This window comes from Zea mays, chromosome 6 (assembly GCF_902167145.1).
Source record: "Zea mays cultivar B73 chromosome 6, Zm-B73-REFERENCE-NAM-5.0, whole genome shotgun sequence".
NCBI classification, from domain to species: Eukaryota; Viridiplantae; Streptophyta; class Magnoliopsida; order Poales; family Poaceae; genus Zea; species Zea mays.
The window spans coordinates 150763496-150785614 of NC_050101.1; the positions used below are offsets into that span (position 1 = coordinate 150763496).

Genomic DNA, 22119 nt, shown 5'->3' on the forward strand with positions numbered 1-22119 from the left:
AAAGGCTACGTAGTGAAACCCTGCCTATTCACCTTGGTAGTGTTTAAGGGTTTGATCGGCCCGAGGCAAGAGGGAATCACGGCTTGTGGGTAAAGTGCGCAACCTCTGCAGAGTGTTATGAAACTGATATATCAGCCGTGCTCGCGGTTATGAGCGGCCAAGGGAGCTCCATTGATTAGAGATACTGGATCAGGGATGTTTGGTTTATAGGTGGTGATGAGGATGATGGTTATGATTATGCTTATGGTAATGGTAAGTGGTATTCTTTCCGTTTGGAAAGGGTACATTTGGGTTAATAACTTGGGTTAATGCTAAAACTTGGCTTTCTACTAGTAATAATAACTTGACCAACTAAAAGCAACTGCTTGACTTAACTCCACATAAAGCTAGTCCACTACAGCCAAACGGGACATTTGCTGAGTACGTTGATGTGTACTCACCCTTGCTTTCACAAAACACCAGGTTGCCTTTGGTGCAACCTATGCTCAGGTAAAGAAGAAGGTGTCGAGGCGGATCTCCAGGAGTTCCAGGACTTCGACGAGTTCGAGGATTAGGCTAGCGGCCTCCCCCAGTCAGCTGCCTGTGGTGGGTTGTTTACGTTGGCTACGTTTCGATTCTGTGTACTTTGATTTATATTATGTAAATGACTCTAGTCTATAATATTATTACTTACTCTTTATTGTAATTCGAAGCATTGTGCTATGATGAGTCATTTATGTAATCGTTGTGTACGTGAATTACTGATCCTGGCACGTACATGGTTCACATTCGGTTTACCTTCAAAACCGGGTGTGACACGCTCATGCAGAGCGAAGGCCAGCACGATCTGCAGCATGACCCGCCCCTCCAACAGCGCTATCGGGGACCATAATTAGGGGTACCCTCAAGACTCCTAATTCTCAGCTAGTAACCCCCATCAGCATAAAGCTGCAAAGGCCTGATGGGTGCGATTAAGTCAGGGATCAGTCCATTCGAGCGACTCGATCATGCCTCGCCCGAGCCTAGCCTCGGACAAGGGCGGCCGACCCCGGAGGATTTCCTTCTCGCCCGAGGCCCCCCTCCAACGGCGGACACATCTCCGGCTCGCCCGAGGCCCTGCCTTCGCTAAGAAGCAACCCTGACTAAATCACCGCACCGACCGACCGAATCGCAGGAGCATTTAACGCAAAGGTGGCCTGACACCTTTATCCTGACGCATGCCCCCCGGCAGAGCCGAAGTGACCGCCGTCACTTCGCCGCTCCACTGACCGGCCTGACAGAAGGACAGCACCGCCTGCGCCACTCCGACTGCAGTGCCACTTGACAGAGTGAGACTGACAAGCAGTCAGGCCCTGCCAAAGGCACCATAGGAAGCTCCGCTCCGCCCGACCCAGGGCTCGGACTCGGGCTAGATCCCGGAAGACGGCGAACTCCGCTCCGCCCGACCCAGGGCTCGGACTCGGGTTAGGTCCCGGAAGACGGCGAACTCCGCTCCGCCCGACCCAGGGCTCAGACTCGGGCTAAGTCCCCGAAGACGGCGAACTCCGCTCCGCCCGACCCAGGGCTCGGACTCGGGCTAAGTCCCGGAAGACGGCGAACTCCGCTCCGCCCGACCCAGGGCTCGGACTTGGGCTAAGTCCCGGAAGACGGCGAACTCCGCTCCGCCCGACCCTAGGGCTCAGACTTGGGCTCAGCCCCAGAAGACGACGAACTCCGCTCCGCCCGACCCAGGGCTTGGACTCGGGCTCAGCACCGGAAGACGACAAACTCCGCTTCGCCCGACCCCAGGGCTCGGACTCCACCCTGGCCTCTTCCGAACGACCTCCGCCTCGCCCGACCCAGGGGCTCGGGCTCGGCCTCGGCCATGGAAGACAGACTCGACCTCGGCTTCGGAGGAGCCTCCACGTCGCCCAACCTAGGGCGCAGGCCAGCCACATCAACAGGAAGCGCCATCATCACCCTACCCCGAGCTGACTCGGGCCGCAGAGAACAAGACCGGTGTCCCATCTGGCTAGCTCCGCCAGATAGGCAATGATGGCGCCCCGCATGCTCTGTGACGACGGCGGCTCTCAGCTCTCTTACGGGAGCAGGAGGACGTCAGCAAGGACTCAACCGCTCCGACAACTGTCCCTCCGCCAGGCTCCGTCGCTCCTCCGACGGCCACGACATCACACCAGCTGGGTGCCAAAATCTCTCCGGCTGCCACATCGGCATGTACTTAGGGGCGCTAGCTCTCCCCCGCTAGACACGTAGCACTCTGCTACACCCCCATTGTACACCTGGATCCTCTCCTTACGCCTATAAAAGGAAGGACCAGGGCCCTCTTAGAGAGGGTTGGCCGCGCGGGGACGAGGACGGGACAGGCGCTCTCTTGGGGCCGCTCGCTTCCCTCTCCCGCGTGGACGCTTGTAACCCCCTACTGCAAGCGCACCCGACCTGGGCGCGGGACGAACACGAAGGCCGCGGGATTCCCACCTCTCTCACGCCGGACGCCGGCCGCCTCGCTCCTTCCCCCCTTCGCGCTCGCCCACGCGCTCGACCCATCTGGGCTGGGGCACGCGGCGACACTCACTCGTCGGCCCGATGGACCCCCCGGTCTCGAAACGTCGACAGTTGGCGCGCCAGGTAGGGGCCTGCTGCGTGTTGACGAACAGCTTCCCGTCAAGCTCCAGATGGGCAGTCTCCAGCAACCTCTCCGACCCGGGACGGTGCTCCGTTTTGGGAGTCTTGAGTTCATGTCCTTCGACGACAGCTACGACATGATACTCCTTCCACCGCCGCGCGACAACGACAATGGCGGCCGACAGCCCGCCCGTCGGCGGCGGAATCGACGACGTCTTCCCCGCGTAGTGGAAGAACAACATTCGAGCTCGCCTCGTCCTCTCCCCCGCCAACGGAGGAGGAGGCGGGGCAACCAAGGCCAAGCGGGAGGCTGCGCCTCGTCGGTTGTCGAGCGAGTCGACGTCCCCAGCGCTCCAACGGGGGGCGCGCCGGGCGTCGACCTCGCGTTTGAGACGAAGGCGAGCGCCATCTCCCCGTGACACGCCAATCCCGAGCAAGTGGACGACGCCAGTGCGCTCGCAGAGAGCTTGTAGGACGTCGCCCTCGTACCTGAGACGGCGGTGCAATCAGTCCCCGACGTGACTATGTCGCTGCTCGTCGACCGAAAGGTACCGACCGATTCCCATCCTACGTCATTTGGACTCAGCCTCAACCCGCCTAGCGACCTTGCTTTGGCGGGCGCTCTCGTAAAGGCGAGTTCAAACCCTCTGGGGTTTCGCATGCGGTCGCCTTGGGACCGGCTGACGGACGTCTCGACCTACGGGCCCTCTGGGTCTGAGGAAGATGACGACCCCAACATCTGTTGGGATTTCTCTGGATTTGGCAACCCCAGTGCCATGCGGGACTTCATGACCGCATGTGACTACTGCCTCTCCGACTGTTCCGACGGTAGCCGCAGCCTCGACGACGAGGACTGCGGCCCAAGCCGCGAATGTTTCCACGTCGATCTAGGGGATCCCTCCGCAGGCAATCATCTTGGCATGCCGGAGGACGGTGATCTCCCTAGGCCGGTGCCTCGCGCTGACATCCCACGGGAGCTAGCTGTGGTCCCCGTTCCGGCGGGGGGTCACGACCCACAGCTCGAGCAAGTCCGTGGGGCGCAGGCCAGGCTCGACGAGGGAGCAGGAGCGCTTGAGCCGATCCGCCGGGACGTCGGGCAGGCATGGGCGGGCCAACCCCCGGCCGGAGAAATACGTCACCTGCCCCAGGGTCTCCAGCACCGCGTCGCCAACGACGTCAGGGTCAGGCCGCCACCCGCATCCAGTGGGGTCGGTCAGAACCTAGCTGCAGCAGCGATGCTTCTCCGCGCGATGCCGGAGCCATCAACCACCGAGGGGCGGCGAATCCAGGGAGAGCTCAAGAATCTCCTGGAAGGCGCTGCGGTCCGACGGGCCGAGAGCTCTGCCTCCCGAAGGCAGGGATACCCCTCGGAACCTCATGCCGCGACTTCCCGACTCATGCGGGAAGCCTCGGTCTACACCGGGCGCACGCGCAACACCGCGCCTGCGGCCCCGGGCCACTTCGGCAACGAGCACCATCATCGCGACCGTCGGGCCCACCTCGACGAGAGGGTGCGCCGAAGTTACCACCCCAGGCGTGGGGGACGCTACGACAGCGGGGAGGATCGGAGTCCCTCGCCCGAACCACCCGGTCCGCAGGCCTTCAGCCGGGCAATCCGACGGGCACCGTTCCCGACCCGGTTCCGACCCCCGACTACTATCACAAAGTACTCGGGGGAAACGAGACCGGAACTGTGGCTCGCGGACTACCGCCTGGCCTGTCAACTGGGTGGAACGGACGACGACAACCTCATCATCCGCAACCTCCCCCTGTTCCTCTCCGACACCGCTCGCGCCTGGTTGGAGCACCTGCCTCCGGGGCAGATCTCCAACTGGGATGACCTGGTCCAAGCCTTCGCCGGCAATTTCCAGGGCACGTACGTGCGCCCCGGGAATTCCTGGGACCTCCGAAGCTGCCGGCAGCAGCCGGGAGAGTCTCTCCGGGACTACATCCGGCGATTCTCGAAGCAGCGCACCGAGCTGCCCAACATCACCGACTCGGATGTCATCGGCGCGTTCCTTGCCGGCACCACCTGCCGCGACCTGGTGAGTAAGTTGGGTCCCAAGACCCCCACCAGGGCGAGCGAGCTGATGGACATCGCCACCAAGTTCGCCTCTGGCCAGGAGGCGGTCGAGGCCATCTTCCGAAAGGACAAGCAGCCCCAGGGCCGCCCATCGGAAGATGCTCCCGAGGCGTCTACTCCGCGCGGCGCCAAGAAGAAAGGCAAGAAGAAGTCGCAAGCGAAACGCGACGCCGCCGACGCGGACCTTGTCGCCGCCGCCGAGTACAAGAACCCTCGGAAGCCCCCCGGAGGTGCTAACCTCTTTGACAAGATGCTCAAGGAGCCGTGCCCCTATCATCAGGGGCCCGTCAAGCACACCCTTGAGGAGTGCGTCATGCTTCGGCGCCACTTCCACAGGGCCAGGCCACCCGCGGAGGGTGGCAGGGCCCGCGACGACGACAAGAAGGAAGATCACCAAGCAGGAGAGTTCCCCGAGGTCCGCGACTGCTTCATGATCTACGGTGGGCATGCGGCGAATGCCTCGGCTCGGCATCGCAAGCAAGAGCGCCGGGAGGTCTGCTCGGTGAAGGTGGCGGCGCCAGTCTACCTAGACTGGTCCGACAAGCCCATCACCTTCGACCAAGCTGACCACCCCGACCACGTGCCGAGCCCGGGGAAATACCCGCTCGTCGTCGACCCCGTCGTCGGCGACGTCAGGCTCACCAAGGTCCTTATGGACGGGGGCAGCTGCCTCAACATCATCTACGCCGAGACCCTCAGGCTCCTGTGTGTCGATCTGTCCTCCGTCCGAGCAGGCGCTGCGCCCTTCCACGGGATCATTCCCGGGAAGCGCGTCCAGCCCCTCGGACGACTCGACCTTCCCGTCTGCTTCGGAACGCCCTCCAACTTCCGAAGGGAGACTCTGACGTTCGAGGTGGTCGGGTTCCGCGGAACCTACCACGCGGTACTGGGGAGGCCATGCTACGCGAAGTTTATGGCCGTCCCCAACTACACCTACCTGAAGCTCAAGATGCCGGGCCCCAACGGGGTCATCACCGTCGGCCCCACGTACAAACACGCGTTCGAATGCGACGTGGAGTGCGTGGAGTACGCCAAGGCCCTCGCCGAGTCCGAGGCTGTGGCAGAACCTCCCAAGTTATTGGGCCCACATGCACCTGTCCTTGTCTCAAAGACCTCAGACGGCTATGCATGTGCACCAAATAACTTATCAGGATCCGTCCGAGTGTCCCAAGGACCTCAGATAAACCACTTACAACCAGAACCGCGGGATTAAGTAACACAAATCACACACACCAATATTTTTGCAGCGGAAATCTTATTACCAAATTTTACAAGTTACAAAAATTTTATATTATTTTATCGGAGTGATTACAAAAGTATAAGTTTGTAATATATGCTAGCTCAAATGACCATCCTCAGTAAGAAGATAAAGACGGGTTATACTTATATAAGAAGGCCGAGCCCACCGGCACTTAACACCATCAAAAGCAGCACAAAGTTAGAACCTGAAAAACAACAGGGAATAAAACCCTGAGTATGGAATTACTCAGCAAGACTTACCCGACTAAAGAAAAGACTCTCAAGGGTATGCTGGATTTGGGAATCAAGGAGAGGCTTTAGCAAGAATCAACTTAGATACTTTTGCAGAAATAGCTTACTAAAGTGAGTCCTTACTTTCAATATTTTAACGCCAGATTAAATATTAATAGACTCTATTTGCATCTGGTCTAATTTCACCATCTCATCAATACAACATCATTTTTATTCATGAGGTTCACGTCCTGACTTAGGTTGCAGGTCAGTGATCAAGTCTCCACTCTCCGGGGATATAACGGCGATCCGAATCGATTTACTCAGCTGAGGATCTCTAACCACACGACATATGTAGCACTTAACCCTTGCATATGTCAACCGTTCCCACAGATCCTCCACAACGTGAACCGGTCCGCGCTACCCGGGAGCACAGTACTCCTCCATCCAGCCTCTAGCCAGGAGGGCACACGCTACTCCCACCATCTCCCACGCCCAGTGCGCGGTTGTCTTTTCACGTATGGAATAGCCGGGTTCAAGCTTACCCTGTCCCATTTCCAGGGCATGTGGCTAGTTAAGATAGTCCTTGATCTATCAGGCCTACATACGCATCCAATCCTTAATTGACCCGGGCGGAGCATCACCTGTTCCTAGCCCGAGTCCCGATTTAAGTACTTCCACCCTTAGGATTGTTTTGTGCCCCTAAGGATGAAAAGAGCATTATAGGAAACTTTGCAGTAAGATCCCACCATGCTCCCAATGAAAATATCCTTGCAGGTAGAAGTCATCCTTCCTCAGGATCAACCTGAGCTAGGCATAAGTGCAAAGGACAAACTCTATCTGCCTATAAGCAGGGCTAAGCATTTTTTGTAAATCATATTTTGATACTTCACCAGAAGTATCTATAAAAGGTATGGATTTCAAGGTAGGCAATGCATCAAAGGGTTTCCAAGCAAATCCTATGAACCTAATGCACATTTCACTAGACTTAAAGTGTGCAAAATTATTTAAAAACACAAGAAAGGGGTTGCATGCACCGGGGCTTGCCTGGGTAACACTAGGTTAGTGTTGTTAGACGACGTCCACTTAGCGATCATCCTTGTCCTAGCACTTGATCAGGCAGGTTCGTTCATCAGCATCTCCATGCGGAGTAGCCCGCGCTTGGGGTCGACTTGGGTCATCTTCCGCATCACGTGATTAATTATCGTACCTGAATGGAATGCATTATGCACATGAATGCATATCGATGGAAATATTACAAACCTAAATAGTGCTACGCGATAGCGAATTTAAACACCTAGCGGCGAGACATTGTACAAGTTTATACGATAATACTGGTTATCGACCTACGACTAAGCCCAATTATTTCACTTTTCTAGCGTAATTGCATCTACTTCAAACATCAAGTAATAGCAAGCTAAGTACAAGTCTTTTGCCAAAATATCCAATTACAAGGAACGCCAGCTGCCGATATAATACTAACGATAATATTCGTGCTTCTTTTATTTATCTGGTGCTAGCTCAAACATCACGGAACAATGATCTATAAACATACAAGAAGTACAATACTCCCGTCCTTCCTATTTCACCGAATTTAATTCATATATCAGGTAACAACACCCTAAGTATAAGTTCTATATTTTTTCTAAGCTATAGTCTATACCAAACAATTAACGAAAACTAGGTTCACGTTTCTAAGATAATTAAGCTCAAGACTACTGATAGAAATCATTTATAACTTTCTAACTCACTATGCTAATTAGAATGTCTACTAGCAAAGCATTAATTTATTTAAGCAACTAAATCGGCACGACAACGTCATCTGAACTTACTAGCTAGCCAGATAAAATACTTAATCTATCTTTCGCATTACTAACTTCATCGTATTTCACATATATTTAATCCTACCGCGACACGACTGCTTCAAAATCACGAAAATAAGCACATCACATTCATCGAACTACTTCAATAATTAGAACTACTTCAATAATTAAGCTAACGGAAATTTTGAATCGACTTACCATTCTAAATCTGACGCGCTATCCGCGAACACGGCAAGGATTCTGATTCAGCTCTTTGTGTCGAGCACTTGATGAGCGATGCACACGGACCTCGCTTATTTTGTCTAACGTCCGGGATTCGGGGTTCAACGAGATTGAGTAGGGAAGAACAAGATTCAGGCATTTTGTTGAGCGCCTGGCGAGCACCATTTCGGGCTTCACTTTCTTCTATACTCCACGCCCATTCCTTAGTGCGTCGGCTGGAGACGAGGGACACAACGCACAGGGAGACGACCATGGTGTCGATGACAGCGTGCACGTAGGTTCCACCCACACGGCGAATTGGACAGGACGGGGAGGGAGCTCGACATAGCGAGGAACGACACTGGCAGGCGCGCTACCGAGACGAGGCGAGGACGTGGCGGCATATCGAATGACGGCGAGCATGAGGGAGCCACGACCAGCAAACAGAGGGGCGCGCGGTCCACCAGTGACTGAGAACGACGCCCAGGGCAGAGCAGAACCCAGTTGCTTGCAGAGGAGAGCGCGGTGGAGGAAGACACCCGGGAAGAACGGGCGCCGTGGAGGGGATCCAGCAGGATGGCGGCGAGCAGGGCAAGCACCCAGGGAGCCGGACGCTGAGCGCTAGTCACCGCAGCAGGGAGCTGGGCGAGCTCGAGCAGAGAGCCGGAGTGCTCGGGCGCGCCATGGAGGGGGAATCCGAGCTGGAGCACGGCGTGCCGTGGGAGGAGCCGAGCAGAGAGATAGGAAGTTGCCGGCCTGCCGCGAGGGAGCAGAGAGCAGGGAGGTCCGGCGCGGTGGACGCCATGGCTGAGCGTGACGGGCTGAGGGGGCGCTATGGGAGAAGAACAGGGACTCAGCGAGGGAGATGGAGATGGGCTGGGCACGGCACCAGGGAGCTGTGCGGCCAGGCGAGCAAGGAGCCGGGCGGAGAAGAAGCTCCACAAGCAGGGGGATTGGCACAGCAGGGAGGAAGAAAGGAGAGTGGCTGGGCGTGCGCAGAGAAATGTCGACCAGAGCGGGCACCAAATGAACTGGAGTGCTAGCCGGCTCAAGAAGAGAACTCTGCACGTAGATAAAGATCAGGGCGGCCAGGAAATTGAGGATAGAACCGCGCGCGTGGAAGGGGATAAGGCAGACGGTGAAGAAAAATATCAGGCAGCCATTAACGACGGCTGGAAGATATTCATAAGAAGAGATATTTTGAGGAAGAAAGGAGATCGACATGGAGAACAAAAAAAATGTCCAGCCCCTAGCGTCATTACGGATAGAAGTAGGAGCAGTTAACTGGATAAGAAAGATAGGAGAGATGATGGCAAAGACGCTCAGGTTCTAGAAAAAAAATCATCGGCCACGGCAAGAATAGGAATGAAAAAGATTTTCCGTCCTCCTGAAACAAATGAATACACAAATACCCGATGCTCTGGAATTTGTGTCTGATCGAGATACAACATACCAAATGAAACAATAGCAACTTCAATAATTTTGGACTGCGCTTACTATGGTAGATATTTTCAGAATCAGATAAACTCATCTATATTTGTCCCGAATATTTGATTTATCTGTCTTGGTGAATTTGCTAGAGAAATAATCCCAATTAATTTCTCTACGCACGATCTTTTCCTAGTTCTGAAATTAGGATTTGAAATATATACAAAGGAGCCAGGCTAAAACGAGATCGACTTCAATAATTTACTCTGCGTGATTTAATTAAAGTCAGCCAAAATCTTATCTGCTAACGTACACTCGATTCTGTCGCCAAAATAACGTGCTGAAGAAATAATTTCTAATTTATTAACCATGCGCCCCGATTTCTGAATTAACACACGGGGTCAAAATTATTTTGAACTGAAAACTTTATTCATCGAATCCTAAATAAATTTTGTTTGGGGCAAAATTACAAGGCTAAGTTTTAGCCCGATGTCGACGGATCAAACCAAACGATATCGGATTCGACTAGGAAACGGCTCAGTTTATAGTTCTATGCCTGGTTTTTCTTGAATTCCGGGTGTAGTCCGATTTAATTTTGTATTAACACTTTTGTCGCCGAGTTCAATTTAATTTGTCTAGGATAAAATCATCTGAGTGAGTCGAGCTTCCGAATTCGTATTCGTGCGAGCGATGAATTTTAAATAATCACCGGACGCACCGATCTTCGAAACAACGTTGTTCCGAACATCACGAAAATTTCGGAAGAGCCCGGATGGATAAAAATAAAAACGACGTCGCACTCGCGACAGACGGAACAGATGCGATATTAAAATCGCGATAGATGAGGACGATTAAAATTTAGCACCCGTTTTATCCACTGATATTACGTGCTTAAATTCACACTCGTTGTCGAGCGGGATATAAACACCTGGGGTGTTACAGTCCTCCCCCCTTAAAAGAATCTCGTCCCGAGATTCGGAACGAAAGACTTTTAAGAGTAGAGAAGCATGTAACCCATGTCCATATCAGCGATAACCATGAGACATTTCCAAATACAGGCGAGTGTCTGAGGATGTCGTTTCTCTAGTGGACATATCATATATCGCCTTAGGCTAATTTAGGAATGTCCACCAATAGAGACGATGGCTGCCAGAGGAACACATAAGGTTTCATGCGTGCAGTTTGCTTTTTCTGATGGCACTGTACTATCTGAGTCTGTTGAGCTAGCGGTAAATACGCGATTTTACCCAAACAGAATCAGATGCAACCTCTTGGGTAAAACACACAGGAAGAGGTTTACCAACAAGTGGTCGCGATAAGTTCATAGCACACGAGATGGGTGTGGATGTCGAACAACATCACAGTTAACTCGTGTTAGCCAGAAAATCCAAGTTCAAGAAAAATGATAGATACTCAAAAAATCAATGAAGAGATCCGTTGATTTATTCACACATGCTGGAAAAGCACACGTGACGCGATCGAGGCATGACTAGAGTGATGACTAGGTTGTTACGGGTCGGCTTAACTTGATTTTTTTTTTGCAAGCACTTCCTTTAGAGGGGTTGTACAAAAGTGAGTTTAGACACTCGATAAAACGATCTCTAAACTCAACCTTTGTTCACAAAGCAATTACAAGTTAGTAAAAACCAACTTGTTGAACTACTTTCGATATTGAGCAAGTCCTCTCAGTACCATCGGTAAGCCAAGGGTTCAGAGTTCACATTTGCTAGCAAAAGGTCATGTATTTGGGTAGAAATCCATTTCGTCATGTGGTTCATCCGTATCTTCACGCAGGATGAACAGACTTGGTTCGGGAATGCATGGATTAAATAGGAGAGTGAATGAACAAACTCTTGCATTTCAGCAGCAGGGGAAATCCAATCTCCATTTTGAGAGCTAAATAGCTGTTTTCCAACACTAAAAAGCTCCAAGGCTTCACCTTTACACAAAGGATGCAAAGGGAATGTGCATGTGTGAAGTCACTATTAGAGTCAAGGAAAAGAAACCACACATGAAAGGAGTATGCCCTTTTGATTTCAACAGAGATGATAGATGTTGCTTGATCACTTGACAAACAACATAGAAACTGTTTCAAGGGAGGACTCCACGAAAGATCACACATCAGTGTAGTTCCACAATGGATCATGACTAGAGACATCGATACCAGCATGCGCCAAGCAGCATAACCTTGCGTGTACATTCACAAGGGGCTCTCAGTTTCGCAGCGGCACCATAAGTCCTTAACCATGACACCATTACAAAACTGGCACCAATAATAAATCTCACGTAGCAAAAATAGATTGTGCCAAGATAACGCATTGACATAGTCTCATAATGGATTACAACTACTAACCATGATACCAGCGCGTGCCGAGCAGCACAACCGTGTGTGCGCACACACAGAAGGCCCTCGGTTTCGTCACGGCACCACAGGTTTTAGCCATAATGCCATTACCAGACGTAACCAATAAGAAATCTCGCACAACACAAATAGACTGGGCAAGGGTAATAATATACAAAGAGATACTCCACCTGTATGAATAGTTACAAGTAGAGAGCCAAATAGATCATGGCCCAATGAAATGAACAAGGTATGGCCATAACCTAAACTGGGTGGTGAGGGAGTACGATGGGAGACTGTTACTTCAGCCCCAAGCATATCTCTATGCCCATCGCAGCAATTTCAAGGTCACGGATTAGTATCTGATTAGATACGGAGGAAAAATAATCATAAGATTAAGTTGGTATGCCTTCGATAGATATGGGAAAACCAAAGGCATCAAACTCAAGAAGATAATCAGACATGTCTTTCCGGGGTTAGGTTGATAAAATAACGACATGATCCTCAAGAAGAGGCAAAATGGAATTAGGGATATCAGCTTGCACCAACGGAACAAGGGAATGGTTTTGGAAGGAGACATGACTTGGGGTCTGTTTGGTTGGGCTGTGGCTGTGAAAAAAGTTGCTGTGAGCTGTGAGCTGTGGAAAAAGCTACTGTAGGCTGTGAGCCGTTAAAAAACTAAAAACTGTTTGGTGGAAACCACTAAAAGTCGTTAAAAGTTCTTCGATATATGTTTTCACAGTTCCATCCGAAAAGCCACTAAAAGCAGGTTCAGAGGTGCTTTCAGATTTGCACTGTGAGAAAGTCGGCTTTTAGAAAAAGCTGATTTCTGGATCCAGTCCTTTGGTTGGCTTTTGGCTTTTAGGGGGCAAAAGCCAAAAACCAAAAGTCAAACCAAACACACCCTTGAGATCCTTGTTTTAAACTTGGGTACACTTTATGTACAACAAAGGAAATTATCTAAGCATTCATTTACATGATTTTAGTCAAAGAGGGATAATGGTAAATTCAAATTTGGGTCTAGGTTTACCAGATAAGAACATGGCCTAATTTTGGGTTTAGGCAAACAAGTCACTAACCTTCTATCGACACATTAAACACAAGGGCAAACACATATACACCTAAACATATTATCTAAAGAACGAAGGACAGCTATTTCATTGAAGTCCATACTACAACATTACACCACATTATTTACAATCACTGGTTACTGGAATAAGGATGAGAGAAGCATTTTAGGTGTATAGGTGACAAACATGATGCAACAATCAGGATGCATGCTCGTCCTATACGTCCTCACAAGTTTTTGCCAACATAATGTGGCAATAACGTTCTATATCGGTGGCATACTTACGACTCTCACGGTATTTTGCTAGTCGTCAGCTACACATACGTGTTCGAGGTTAGTGTACCTGCAGAAAATTTCATCACAACCCATTTTCCCAATGATGCAAGTCACACATGACCGTTTATCACAGTTTATACTCCATATATTGCTATATGGAGACCAGCTCATCATTAAGCGCCGAGCCACGCATAGGCGCCGTTGCCACACTTTAACCATAGGGCAACTCATTATGGTAACTCACCTTCTTACCTGAGCGTAGGTGCGTCGTTACAAGTATATTACACTTCTCAGTATTCCCATGTCTGTATACCCTTACACATCCATGGGGTACTGAATTCCCGGAAAAGTAAGTACTCCACATCGCAGCCTTCATATATACATATGTGGAACATGTATATAATCAAGCGCTTTTTATGCTCTTCCCTAGACCAACGTTTGTTCGGTCATGCTCTCACATCTCACCTTACCTTGAGCGTCGATCCATTCAAAACTGAATGGCCTCAAAATAACAATACACATGTATGCAATACCCACCCGGTTGTGGTTTTCAACTAAGCCACCTGATAGTCCTTAATTTAGGGCTTAACAGAGGATGTCGCTAGCATTATAGTTTTTCAAAACTATTTTTCAAAGCCAAACAATGTGTTTAGTTGAAAATAGGTTTTCTAAAACCAAAACTTTGTTTTAAAAATATGTATGTGATCGTATTATACTTAATCCTGCTCCGATACCAGCTGTGGCAGAACCTCCCAAGTTATTGGGCCCACATGCACCTGTCCTTGTCTCAAAGACCTCAGACGGCTATGCATGTGCACCAAATAACTTATCAGGATCCGTCCGAGTGTCCCAAGGACCTCAGATAAACCACTTACAACCAGAACCGCGGGATTAAGTAACACAAATCACACACACCAATATTTTTGCAGCGGAAATCTTATTACCAAATTTTACAAGTTACAAAAATTTTATATTATTTTATCGGAGTGATTACAAAAGTATAAGTTTGTAATATATGCTAGCTCAAATGACCATCCTCAGTAAGAAGATAAAGACGGGTTATACTTATATAAGAAGGCCGAGCCCACCGGCACTTAACACCATCAAAAGCAGCACAAAGTTAGAACCTGAAAAACAACAGGGAATAAAACCCTGAGTATGGAATTACTCAGCAAGACTTACCCGACTAAAGAAAAGACTCTCAAGGGTATGCTGGATTTGGGAATCAAGGAGAGGCTTTAGCAAGAATCAACTTAGATACTTTTGCAGAAATAGCTTACTAAAGTGAGTCCTTACTTTCAATATTTTAACGCCAGATTAAATATTAATAGACTCTATTTGCATCTGGTCTAATTTCACCATCTCATCAATACAACATCATTTTTATTCATGAGGTTCACGTCCTGACTTAGGTTGCAGGTCAGTGATCAAGTCTCCACTCTCCGGGGATATAACGGCGATCCGAATCGATTTACTCAGCTGAGGATCTCTAACCACACGACATATGTAGCACTTAACCCTTGCATATGTCAACCGTTCCCACAGATCCTCCACAACGTGAACCGGTCCGCGCTACCCGGGAGCACAGTACTCCTCCATCCAGCCTCTAGCCAGGAGGGCACACGCTACTCCCACCATCTCCCACGCCCAGTGCGCGGTTGTCTTTTCACGTATGGAATAGCCGGGTTCAAGCTTACCCTGTCCCATTTCCAGGGCATGTGGCTAGTTAAGATAGTCCTTGATCTATCAGGCCTACATACGCATCCAATCCTTAATTGACCCGGGCGGAGCATCACCTGTTCCTAGCCCGAGTCCCGATTTAAGTACTTCCACCCTTAGGATTGTTTTGTGCCCCTAAGGATGAAAAGAGCATTATAGGAAACTTTGCAGTAAGATCCCACCATGCTCCCAATGAAAATATCCTTGCAGGTAGAAGTCATCCTTCCTCAGGATCAACCTGAGCTAGGCATAAGTGCAAAGGACAAACTCTATCTGCCTATAAGCAGGGCTAAGCATTTTTTGTAAATCATATTTTGATACTTCACCAGAAGTATCTATAAAAGGTATGGATTTCAAGGTAGGCAATGCATCAAAGGGTTTCCAAGCAAATCCTATGAACCTAATGCACATTTCACTAGACTTAAAGTGTGCAAAATTATTTAAAAACACAAGAAAGGGGTTGCATGCACCGGGGCTTGCCTGGGTAACACTAGGTTAGTGTTGTTAGACGACGTCCACTTAGCGATCATCCTTGTCCTAGCACTTGATCAGGCAGGTTCGTTCATCAGCATCTCCATGCGGAGTAGCCCGCGCTTGGGGTCGACTTGGGTCATCTTCCGCATCACGTGATTAATTATCGTACCTGAATGGAATGCATTATGCACATGAATGCATATCGATGGAAATATTACAAACCTAAATAGTGCTACGCGATAGCGAATTTAAACACCTAGCGGCGAGACATTGTACAAGTTTATACGATAATACTGGTTATCGACCTACGACTAAGCCCAATTATTTCACTTTTCTAGCGTAATTGCATCTACTTCAAACATCAAGTAATAGCAAGCTAAGTACAAGTCTTTTGCCAAAATATCCAATTACAAGGAACGCCAGCTGCCGATATAATACTAACGATAATATTCGTGCTTCTTTTATTTATCTGGTGCTAGCTCAAACATCACGGAACAATGATCTATAAACATACAAGAAGTACAATACTCCCGTCCTTCCTATTTCACCGAATTTAATTCATATATCAGGTAACAACACCCTAAGTATAAGTTCTATATTTTTTCTAAGCTATAGTCTATACCAAACAATTAACGAAAACTAGGTTCACGTTTCTAAGATAATTAAGCTCAAGACTACTGATAGAAATCATTTATAACTTTCTAACTCACTATGCTAATTAGAATGTCTACTAGCAAAGCATTAATTTATTTAAGCAACTAAATCGGCACGACAACGTCATCTGAACTTACTAGCTAGCCAGATAAAATACTTAATCTATCTTTCGCATTACTAACTTCATCGTATTTCACATATATTTAATCCTACCGCGACACGACTGCTTCAAAATCACGAAAATAAGCACATCACATTCATCGAACTACTTCAATAATTAGAACTACTTCAATAATTAAGCTAACGGAAATTTTGAATCGACTTACCATTCTAAATCTGACGCGCTATCCGCGAACACGGCAAGGATTCTGATTCAGCTCTTTGTGTCGAGCACTTGATGAGCGATGCACACGGACCTCGCTTATTTTGTCTAACGTCCGGGATTCGGGGTTCAACGAGATTGAGTAGGGAAGAACAAGATTCAGGCATTTTGTTGAGCGCCTGGCGAGCACCATTTCGGGCTTCACTTTCTTCTATACTCCACGCCCATTCCTTAGTGCGTCGGCTGGAGACGAGGGACACAACGCACAGGGAGACGACCATGGTGTCGATGACAGCGTGCACGTAGGTTCCACCCACACGGCGAATTGGACAGGACGGGGAGGGAGCTCGACATAGCGAGGAACGACACTGGCAGGCGCGCTACCGAGACGAGGCGAGGACGTGGCGGCATATCGAATGACGGCGAGCATGAGGGAGCCACGACCAGCAAACAGAGGGGCGCGCGGTCCACCAGTGACTGAGAACGACGCCCAGGGCAGAGCAGAACCCAGTTGCTTGCAGAGGAGAGCGCGGTGGAGGAAGACACCCGGGAAGAACGGGCGCCGTGGAGGGGATCCAGCAGGATGGCGGCGAGCAGGGCAAGCACCCAGGGAGCCGGACGCTGAGCGCTAGTCACCGCAGCAGGGAGCTGGGCGAGCTCGAGCAGAGAGCCGGAGTGCTCGGGCGCGCCATGGAGGGGGAATCCGAGCTGGAGCACGGCGTGCCGTGGGAGGAGCCGAGCAGAGAGATAGGAAGTTGCCGGCCTGCCGCGAGGGAGCAGAGAGCAGGGAGGTCCGGCGCGGTGGACGCCATGGCTGAGCGTGACGGGCTGAGGGGGCGCTATGGGAGAAGAACAGGGACTCAGCGAGGGAGATGGAGATGGGCTGGGCACGGCACCAGGGAGCTGTGCGGCCAGGCGAGCAAGGAGCCGGGCGGAGAAGAAGCTCCACAAGCAGGGGGATTGGCACAGCAGGGAGGAAGAAAGGAGAGTGGCTGGGCGTGCGCAGAGAAATGTCGACCAGAGCGGGCACCAAATGAACTGGAGTGCTAGCCGGCTCAAGAAGAGAACTCTGCACGTAGATAAAGATCAGGGCGGCCAGGAAATTGAGGATAGAACCGCGCGCGTGGAAGGGGATAAGGCAGACGGTGAAGAAAAATATCAGGCAGCCATTAACGACGGCTGGAAGATATTCATAAGAAGAGATATTTTGAGGAAGAAAGGAGATCGACATGGAGAACAAAAAAAATGTCCAGCCCCTAGCGTCATTACGGATAGAAGTAGGAGCAGTTAACTGGATAAGAAAGATAGGAGAGATGATGGCAAAGACGCTCAGGTTCTAGAAAAAAAATCATCGGCCACGGCAAGAATAGGAATGAAAAAGATTTTCCGTCCTCCTGAAACAAATGAATACACAAATACCCGATGCTCTGGAATTTGTGTCTGATCGAGATACAACATACCAAATGAAACAATAGCAACTTCAATAATTTTGGACTGCGCTTACTATGGTAGATATTTTCAGAATCAGATAAACTCATCTATATTTGTCCCGAATATTTGATTTATCTGTCTTGGTGAATTTGCTAGAGAAATAATCCCAATTAATTTCTCTACGCACGATCTTTTCCTAGTTCTGAAATTAGGATTTGAAATATATACAAAGGAGCCAGGCTAAAACGAGATCGACTTCAATAATTTACTCTGCGTGATTTAATTAAAGTCAGCCAAAATCTTATCTGCTAACGTACACTCGATTCTGTCGCCAAAATAACGTGCTGAAGAAATAATTTCTAATTTATTAACCATGCGCCCCGATTTCTGAATTAACACACGGGGTCAAAATTATTTTGAACTGAAAACTTTATTCATCGAATCCTAAATAAATTTTGTTTGGGGCAAAATTACAAGGCTAAGTTTTAGCCCGATGTCGACGGATCAAACCAAACGATATCGGATTCGACTAGGAAACGGCTCAGTTTATAGTTCTATGCCTGGTTTTTCTTGAATTCCGGGTGTAGTCCGATTTAATTTTGTATTAACACTTTTGTCGCCGAGTTCAATTTAATTTGTCTAGGATAAAATCATCTGAGTGAGTCGAGCTTCCGAATTCGTATTCGTGCGAGCGATGAATTTTAAATAATCACCGGACGCACCGATCTTCGAAACAACGTTGTTCCGAACATCACGAAAATTTCGGAAGAGCCCGGATGGATAAAAATAAAAACGACGTCGCACTCGCGACAGACGGAACAGATGCGATATTAAAATCGCGATAGATGAGGACGATTAAAATTTAGCACCCGTTTTATCCACTGATATTACGTGCTTAAATTCACACTCGTTGTCGAGCGGGATATAAACACCTGGGGTGTTACAGTCCTCCCCCCTTAAAAGAATCTCGTCCCGAGATTCGGAACGAAAGACTTTTAAGAGTAGAGAAGCATGTAACCCATGTCCATATCAGCGATAACCATGAGACATTTCCAAATACAGGCGAGTGTCTGAGGATGTCGTTTCTCTAGTGGACATATCATATATCGCCTTAGGCTAATTTAGGAATGTCCACCAATAGAGACGATGGCTGCCAGAGGAACACATAAGGTTTCATGCGTGCAGTTTGCTTTTTCTGATGGCACTGTACTATCTGAGTCTGTTGAGCTAGCGGTAAATACGCGATTTTACCCAAACAGAATCAGATGCAACCTCTTGGGTAAAACACACAGGAAGAGGTTTACCAACAAGTGGTCGCGATAAGTTCATAGCACACGAGATGGGTGTGGATGTCGAACAACATCACAGTTAACTCGTGTTAGCCAGAAAATCCAAGTTCAAGAAAAATGATAGATACTCAAAAAATCAATGAAGAGATCCGTTGATTTATTCACACATGCTGGAAAAGCACACGTGACGCGATCGAGGCATGACTAGAGTGATGACTAGGTTGTTACCGGTCGGCTTAACTTGATTTTTTTTTGCAAGCACTTCCTTTAGAGGGGTTGTACAAAAGTGAGTTTAGACACTCGATAAAACGATCTCTAAACTCAACCTTTGTTCACAAAGCAATTACAAGTTAGTAAAAACCAACTTGTTGAACTACTTTCGATATTGAGCAAGTCCTCTCAGTACCATCGGTAAGCCAAGGGTTCAGAGTTCACATTTGCTAGCAAAAGGTCATGTATTTGGGTAGAAATCCATTTCGTCATGTGGTTCATCCGTATCTTCACGCAGGATGAACAGACTTGGTTCGGGAATGCATGGATTAAATAGGAGAGTGAATGAACAAACTCTTGCATTTCAGCAGCAGGGGAAATCCAATCTCCATTTTGAGAGCTAAATAGCTGTTTTCCAACACTAAAAAGCTCCAAGGCTTCACCTTTACACAAAGGATGCAAAGGGAATGTGCATGTGTGAAGTCACTATTAGAGTCAAGGAAAAGAAACCACACATGAAAGGAGTATGCCCTTTTGATTTCAACAGAGATGATAGATGTTGCTTGATCACTTGACAAACAACATAGAAACTGTTTCAAGGGAGGACTCCACGAAAGATCACACATCAGTGTAGTTCCACAATGGATCATGACTAGAGACATCGATACCAGCATGCGCCAAGCAGCATAACCTTGCGTGTACATTCACAAGGGGCTCTCAGTTTCGCAGCGGCACCATAAGTCCTTAACCATGACACCATTACAAAACTGGCACCAATAATAAATCTCACGTAGCAAAAATAGATTGTGCCAAGATAACGCATTGACATAGTCTCATAATGGATTACAACTACTAACCATGATACCAGCGCGTGCCGAGCAGCACAACCGTGTGTGCGCACACACAGAAGGCCCTCGGTTTCGTCACGGCACCACAGGTTTTAGCCATAATGCCATTACCAGACGTAACCAATAAGAAATCTCGCACAACACAAATAGACTGGGCAAGGGTAATAATATACAAAGAGATACTCCACCTGTATGAATAGTTACAAGTAGAGAGCCAAATAGATCATGGCCCAATGAAATGAACAAGGTATGGCCATAACCTAAACTGGGTGGTGAGGGAGTACGATGGGAGACTGTTACTTCAGCCCCAAGCATATCTCTATGCCCATCGCAGCAATTTCAAGGTCACGGATTAGTATCTGATTAGATACGGAGGAAAAATAATCATAAGATTAAGTTGGTATGCCTTCGATAGATATGGGAAAACCAAAGGCATCAAACTCAAGAAGATAATCAGACATGTCTTTCCGGGGTTAGGTTGATAAAATAACGACATGATCCTCAAGAAGAGGCAAAATGGAATTAGGGATATCAGCTTGCACCAACGGAACAAGGGAATGGTTTTGGAAGGAGACATGACTTGGGGTCTGTTTGGTTGGGCTGTGGCTGTGAAAAAAGTTGCTGTGAGCTGTGAGCTGTGGAAAAAGCTACTGTAGGCTGTGAGCCGTTAAAAAACTAAAAACTGTTTGGTGGAAACCACTAAAAGTCGTTAAAAGTTCTTCGATATATGTTTTCACAGTTCCATCCGAAAAGCCACTAAAAGCAGGTTCAGAGGTGCTTTCAGATTTGCACTGTGAGAAAGTCGGCTTTTAGAAAAAGCTGATTTCTGGATCCAGTCCTTTGGTTGGCTTTTGGCTTTTAGGGGGCAAAAGCCAAAAACCAAAAGTCAAACCAAACACACCCTTGAGATCCTTGTTTTAAACTTGGGTACACTTTATGTACAACAAAGGAAATTATCTAAGCATTCATTTACATGATTTTAGTCAAAGAGGGATAATGGTAAATTCAAATTTGGGTCTAGGTTTACCAGATAAGAACATGGCCTAATTTTGGGTTTAGGCAAACAAGTCACTAACCTTCTATCGACACATTAAACACAAGGGCAAACACATATACACCTAAACATATTATCTAAAGAACGAAGGACAGCTATTTCATTGAAGTCCATACTACAACATTACACCACATTATTTACAATCACTGGTTACTGGAATAAGGATGAGAGAAGCATTTTAGGTGTATAGGTGACAAACATGATGCAACAATCAGGATGCATGCTCGTCCTATACGTCCTCACAAGTTTTTGCCAACATAATGTGGCAATAACGTTCTATATCGGTGGCATACTTACGACTCTCACGGTATTTTGCTAGTCGTCAGCTACACATACGTGTTCGAGGTTAGTGTACCTGCAGAAAATTTCATCACAACCCATTTTCCCAATGATGCAAGTCACACATGACCGTTTATCACAGTTTATACTCCATATATTGCTATATGGAGACCAGCTCATCATTAAGCGCCGAGCCACGCATAGGCGCCGTTGCCACACTTTAACCATAGGGCAACTCATTATGGTAACTCACCTTCTTACCTGAGCGTAGGTGCGTCGTTACAAGTATATTACACTTCTCAGTATTCCCATGTCTGTATACCCTTACACATCCATGGGGTACTGAATTCCCGGAAAAGTAAGTACTCCACATCGCAGCCTTCATATATACATATGTGGAACATGTATATAATCAAGCGCTTTTTATGCTCTTCCCTAGACCAACGTTTGTTCGGTCATGCTCTCACATCTCACCTTACCTTGAGCGTCGATCCATTCAAAACTGAATGGCCTCAAAATAACAATACACATGTATGCAATACCCACC

The 22119-nt window shown here is 48.4% G+C and overlaps 2 protein-coding genes across 2 annotated transcripts; both read right to left on the reverse strand.

Annotated features, from left to right (window-relative positions):
* Positions 1-7321: 7321 nt before the first annotated feature.
* LOC109943385 (uncharacterized) lies at positions 7322-9254 on the reverse strand (the record flags this gene model as incomplete). Its single annotated transcript, XM_020546314.2, has 2 exons — positions 7322-7364; positions 8176-9254. A coding segment is annotated over one exon (852 nt), but the record flags the coding sequence as incomplete, so codon positions are not given.
* Positions 9255-15611: 6357 nt separating this feature from the next.
* On the reverse strand, positions 15612-17544 carry LOC109943384 (uncharacterized; the record flags this gene model as incomplete). Its single annotated transcript, XM_020546313.2, has 2 exons — positions 15612-15654; positions 16466-17544. A coding segment is annotated over one exon (852 nt), but the record flags the coding sequence as incomplete, so codon positions are not given.
* Between the last annotated feature and the right edge of the window lie 4575 nt (positions 17545-22119).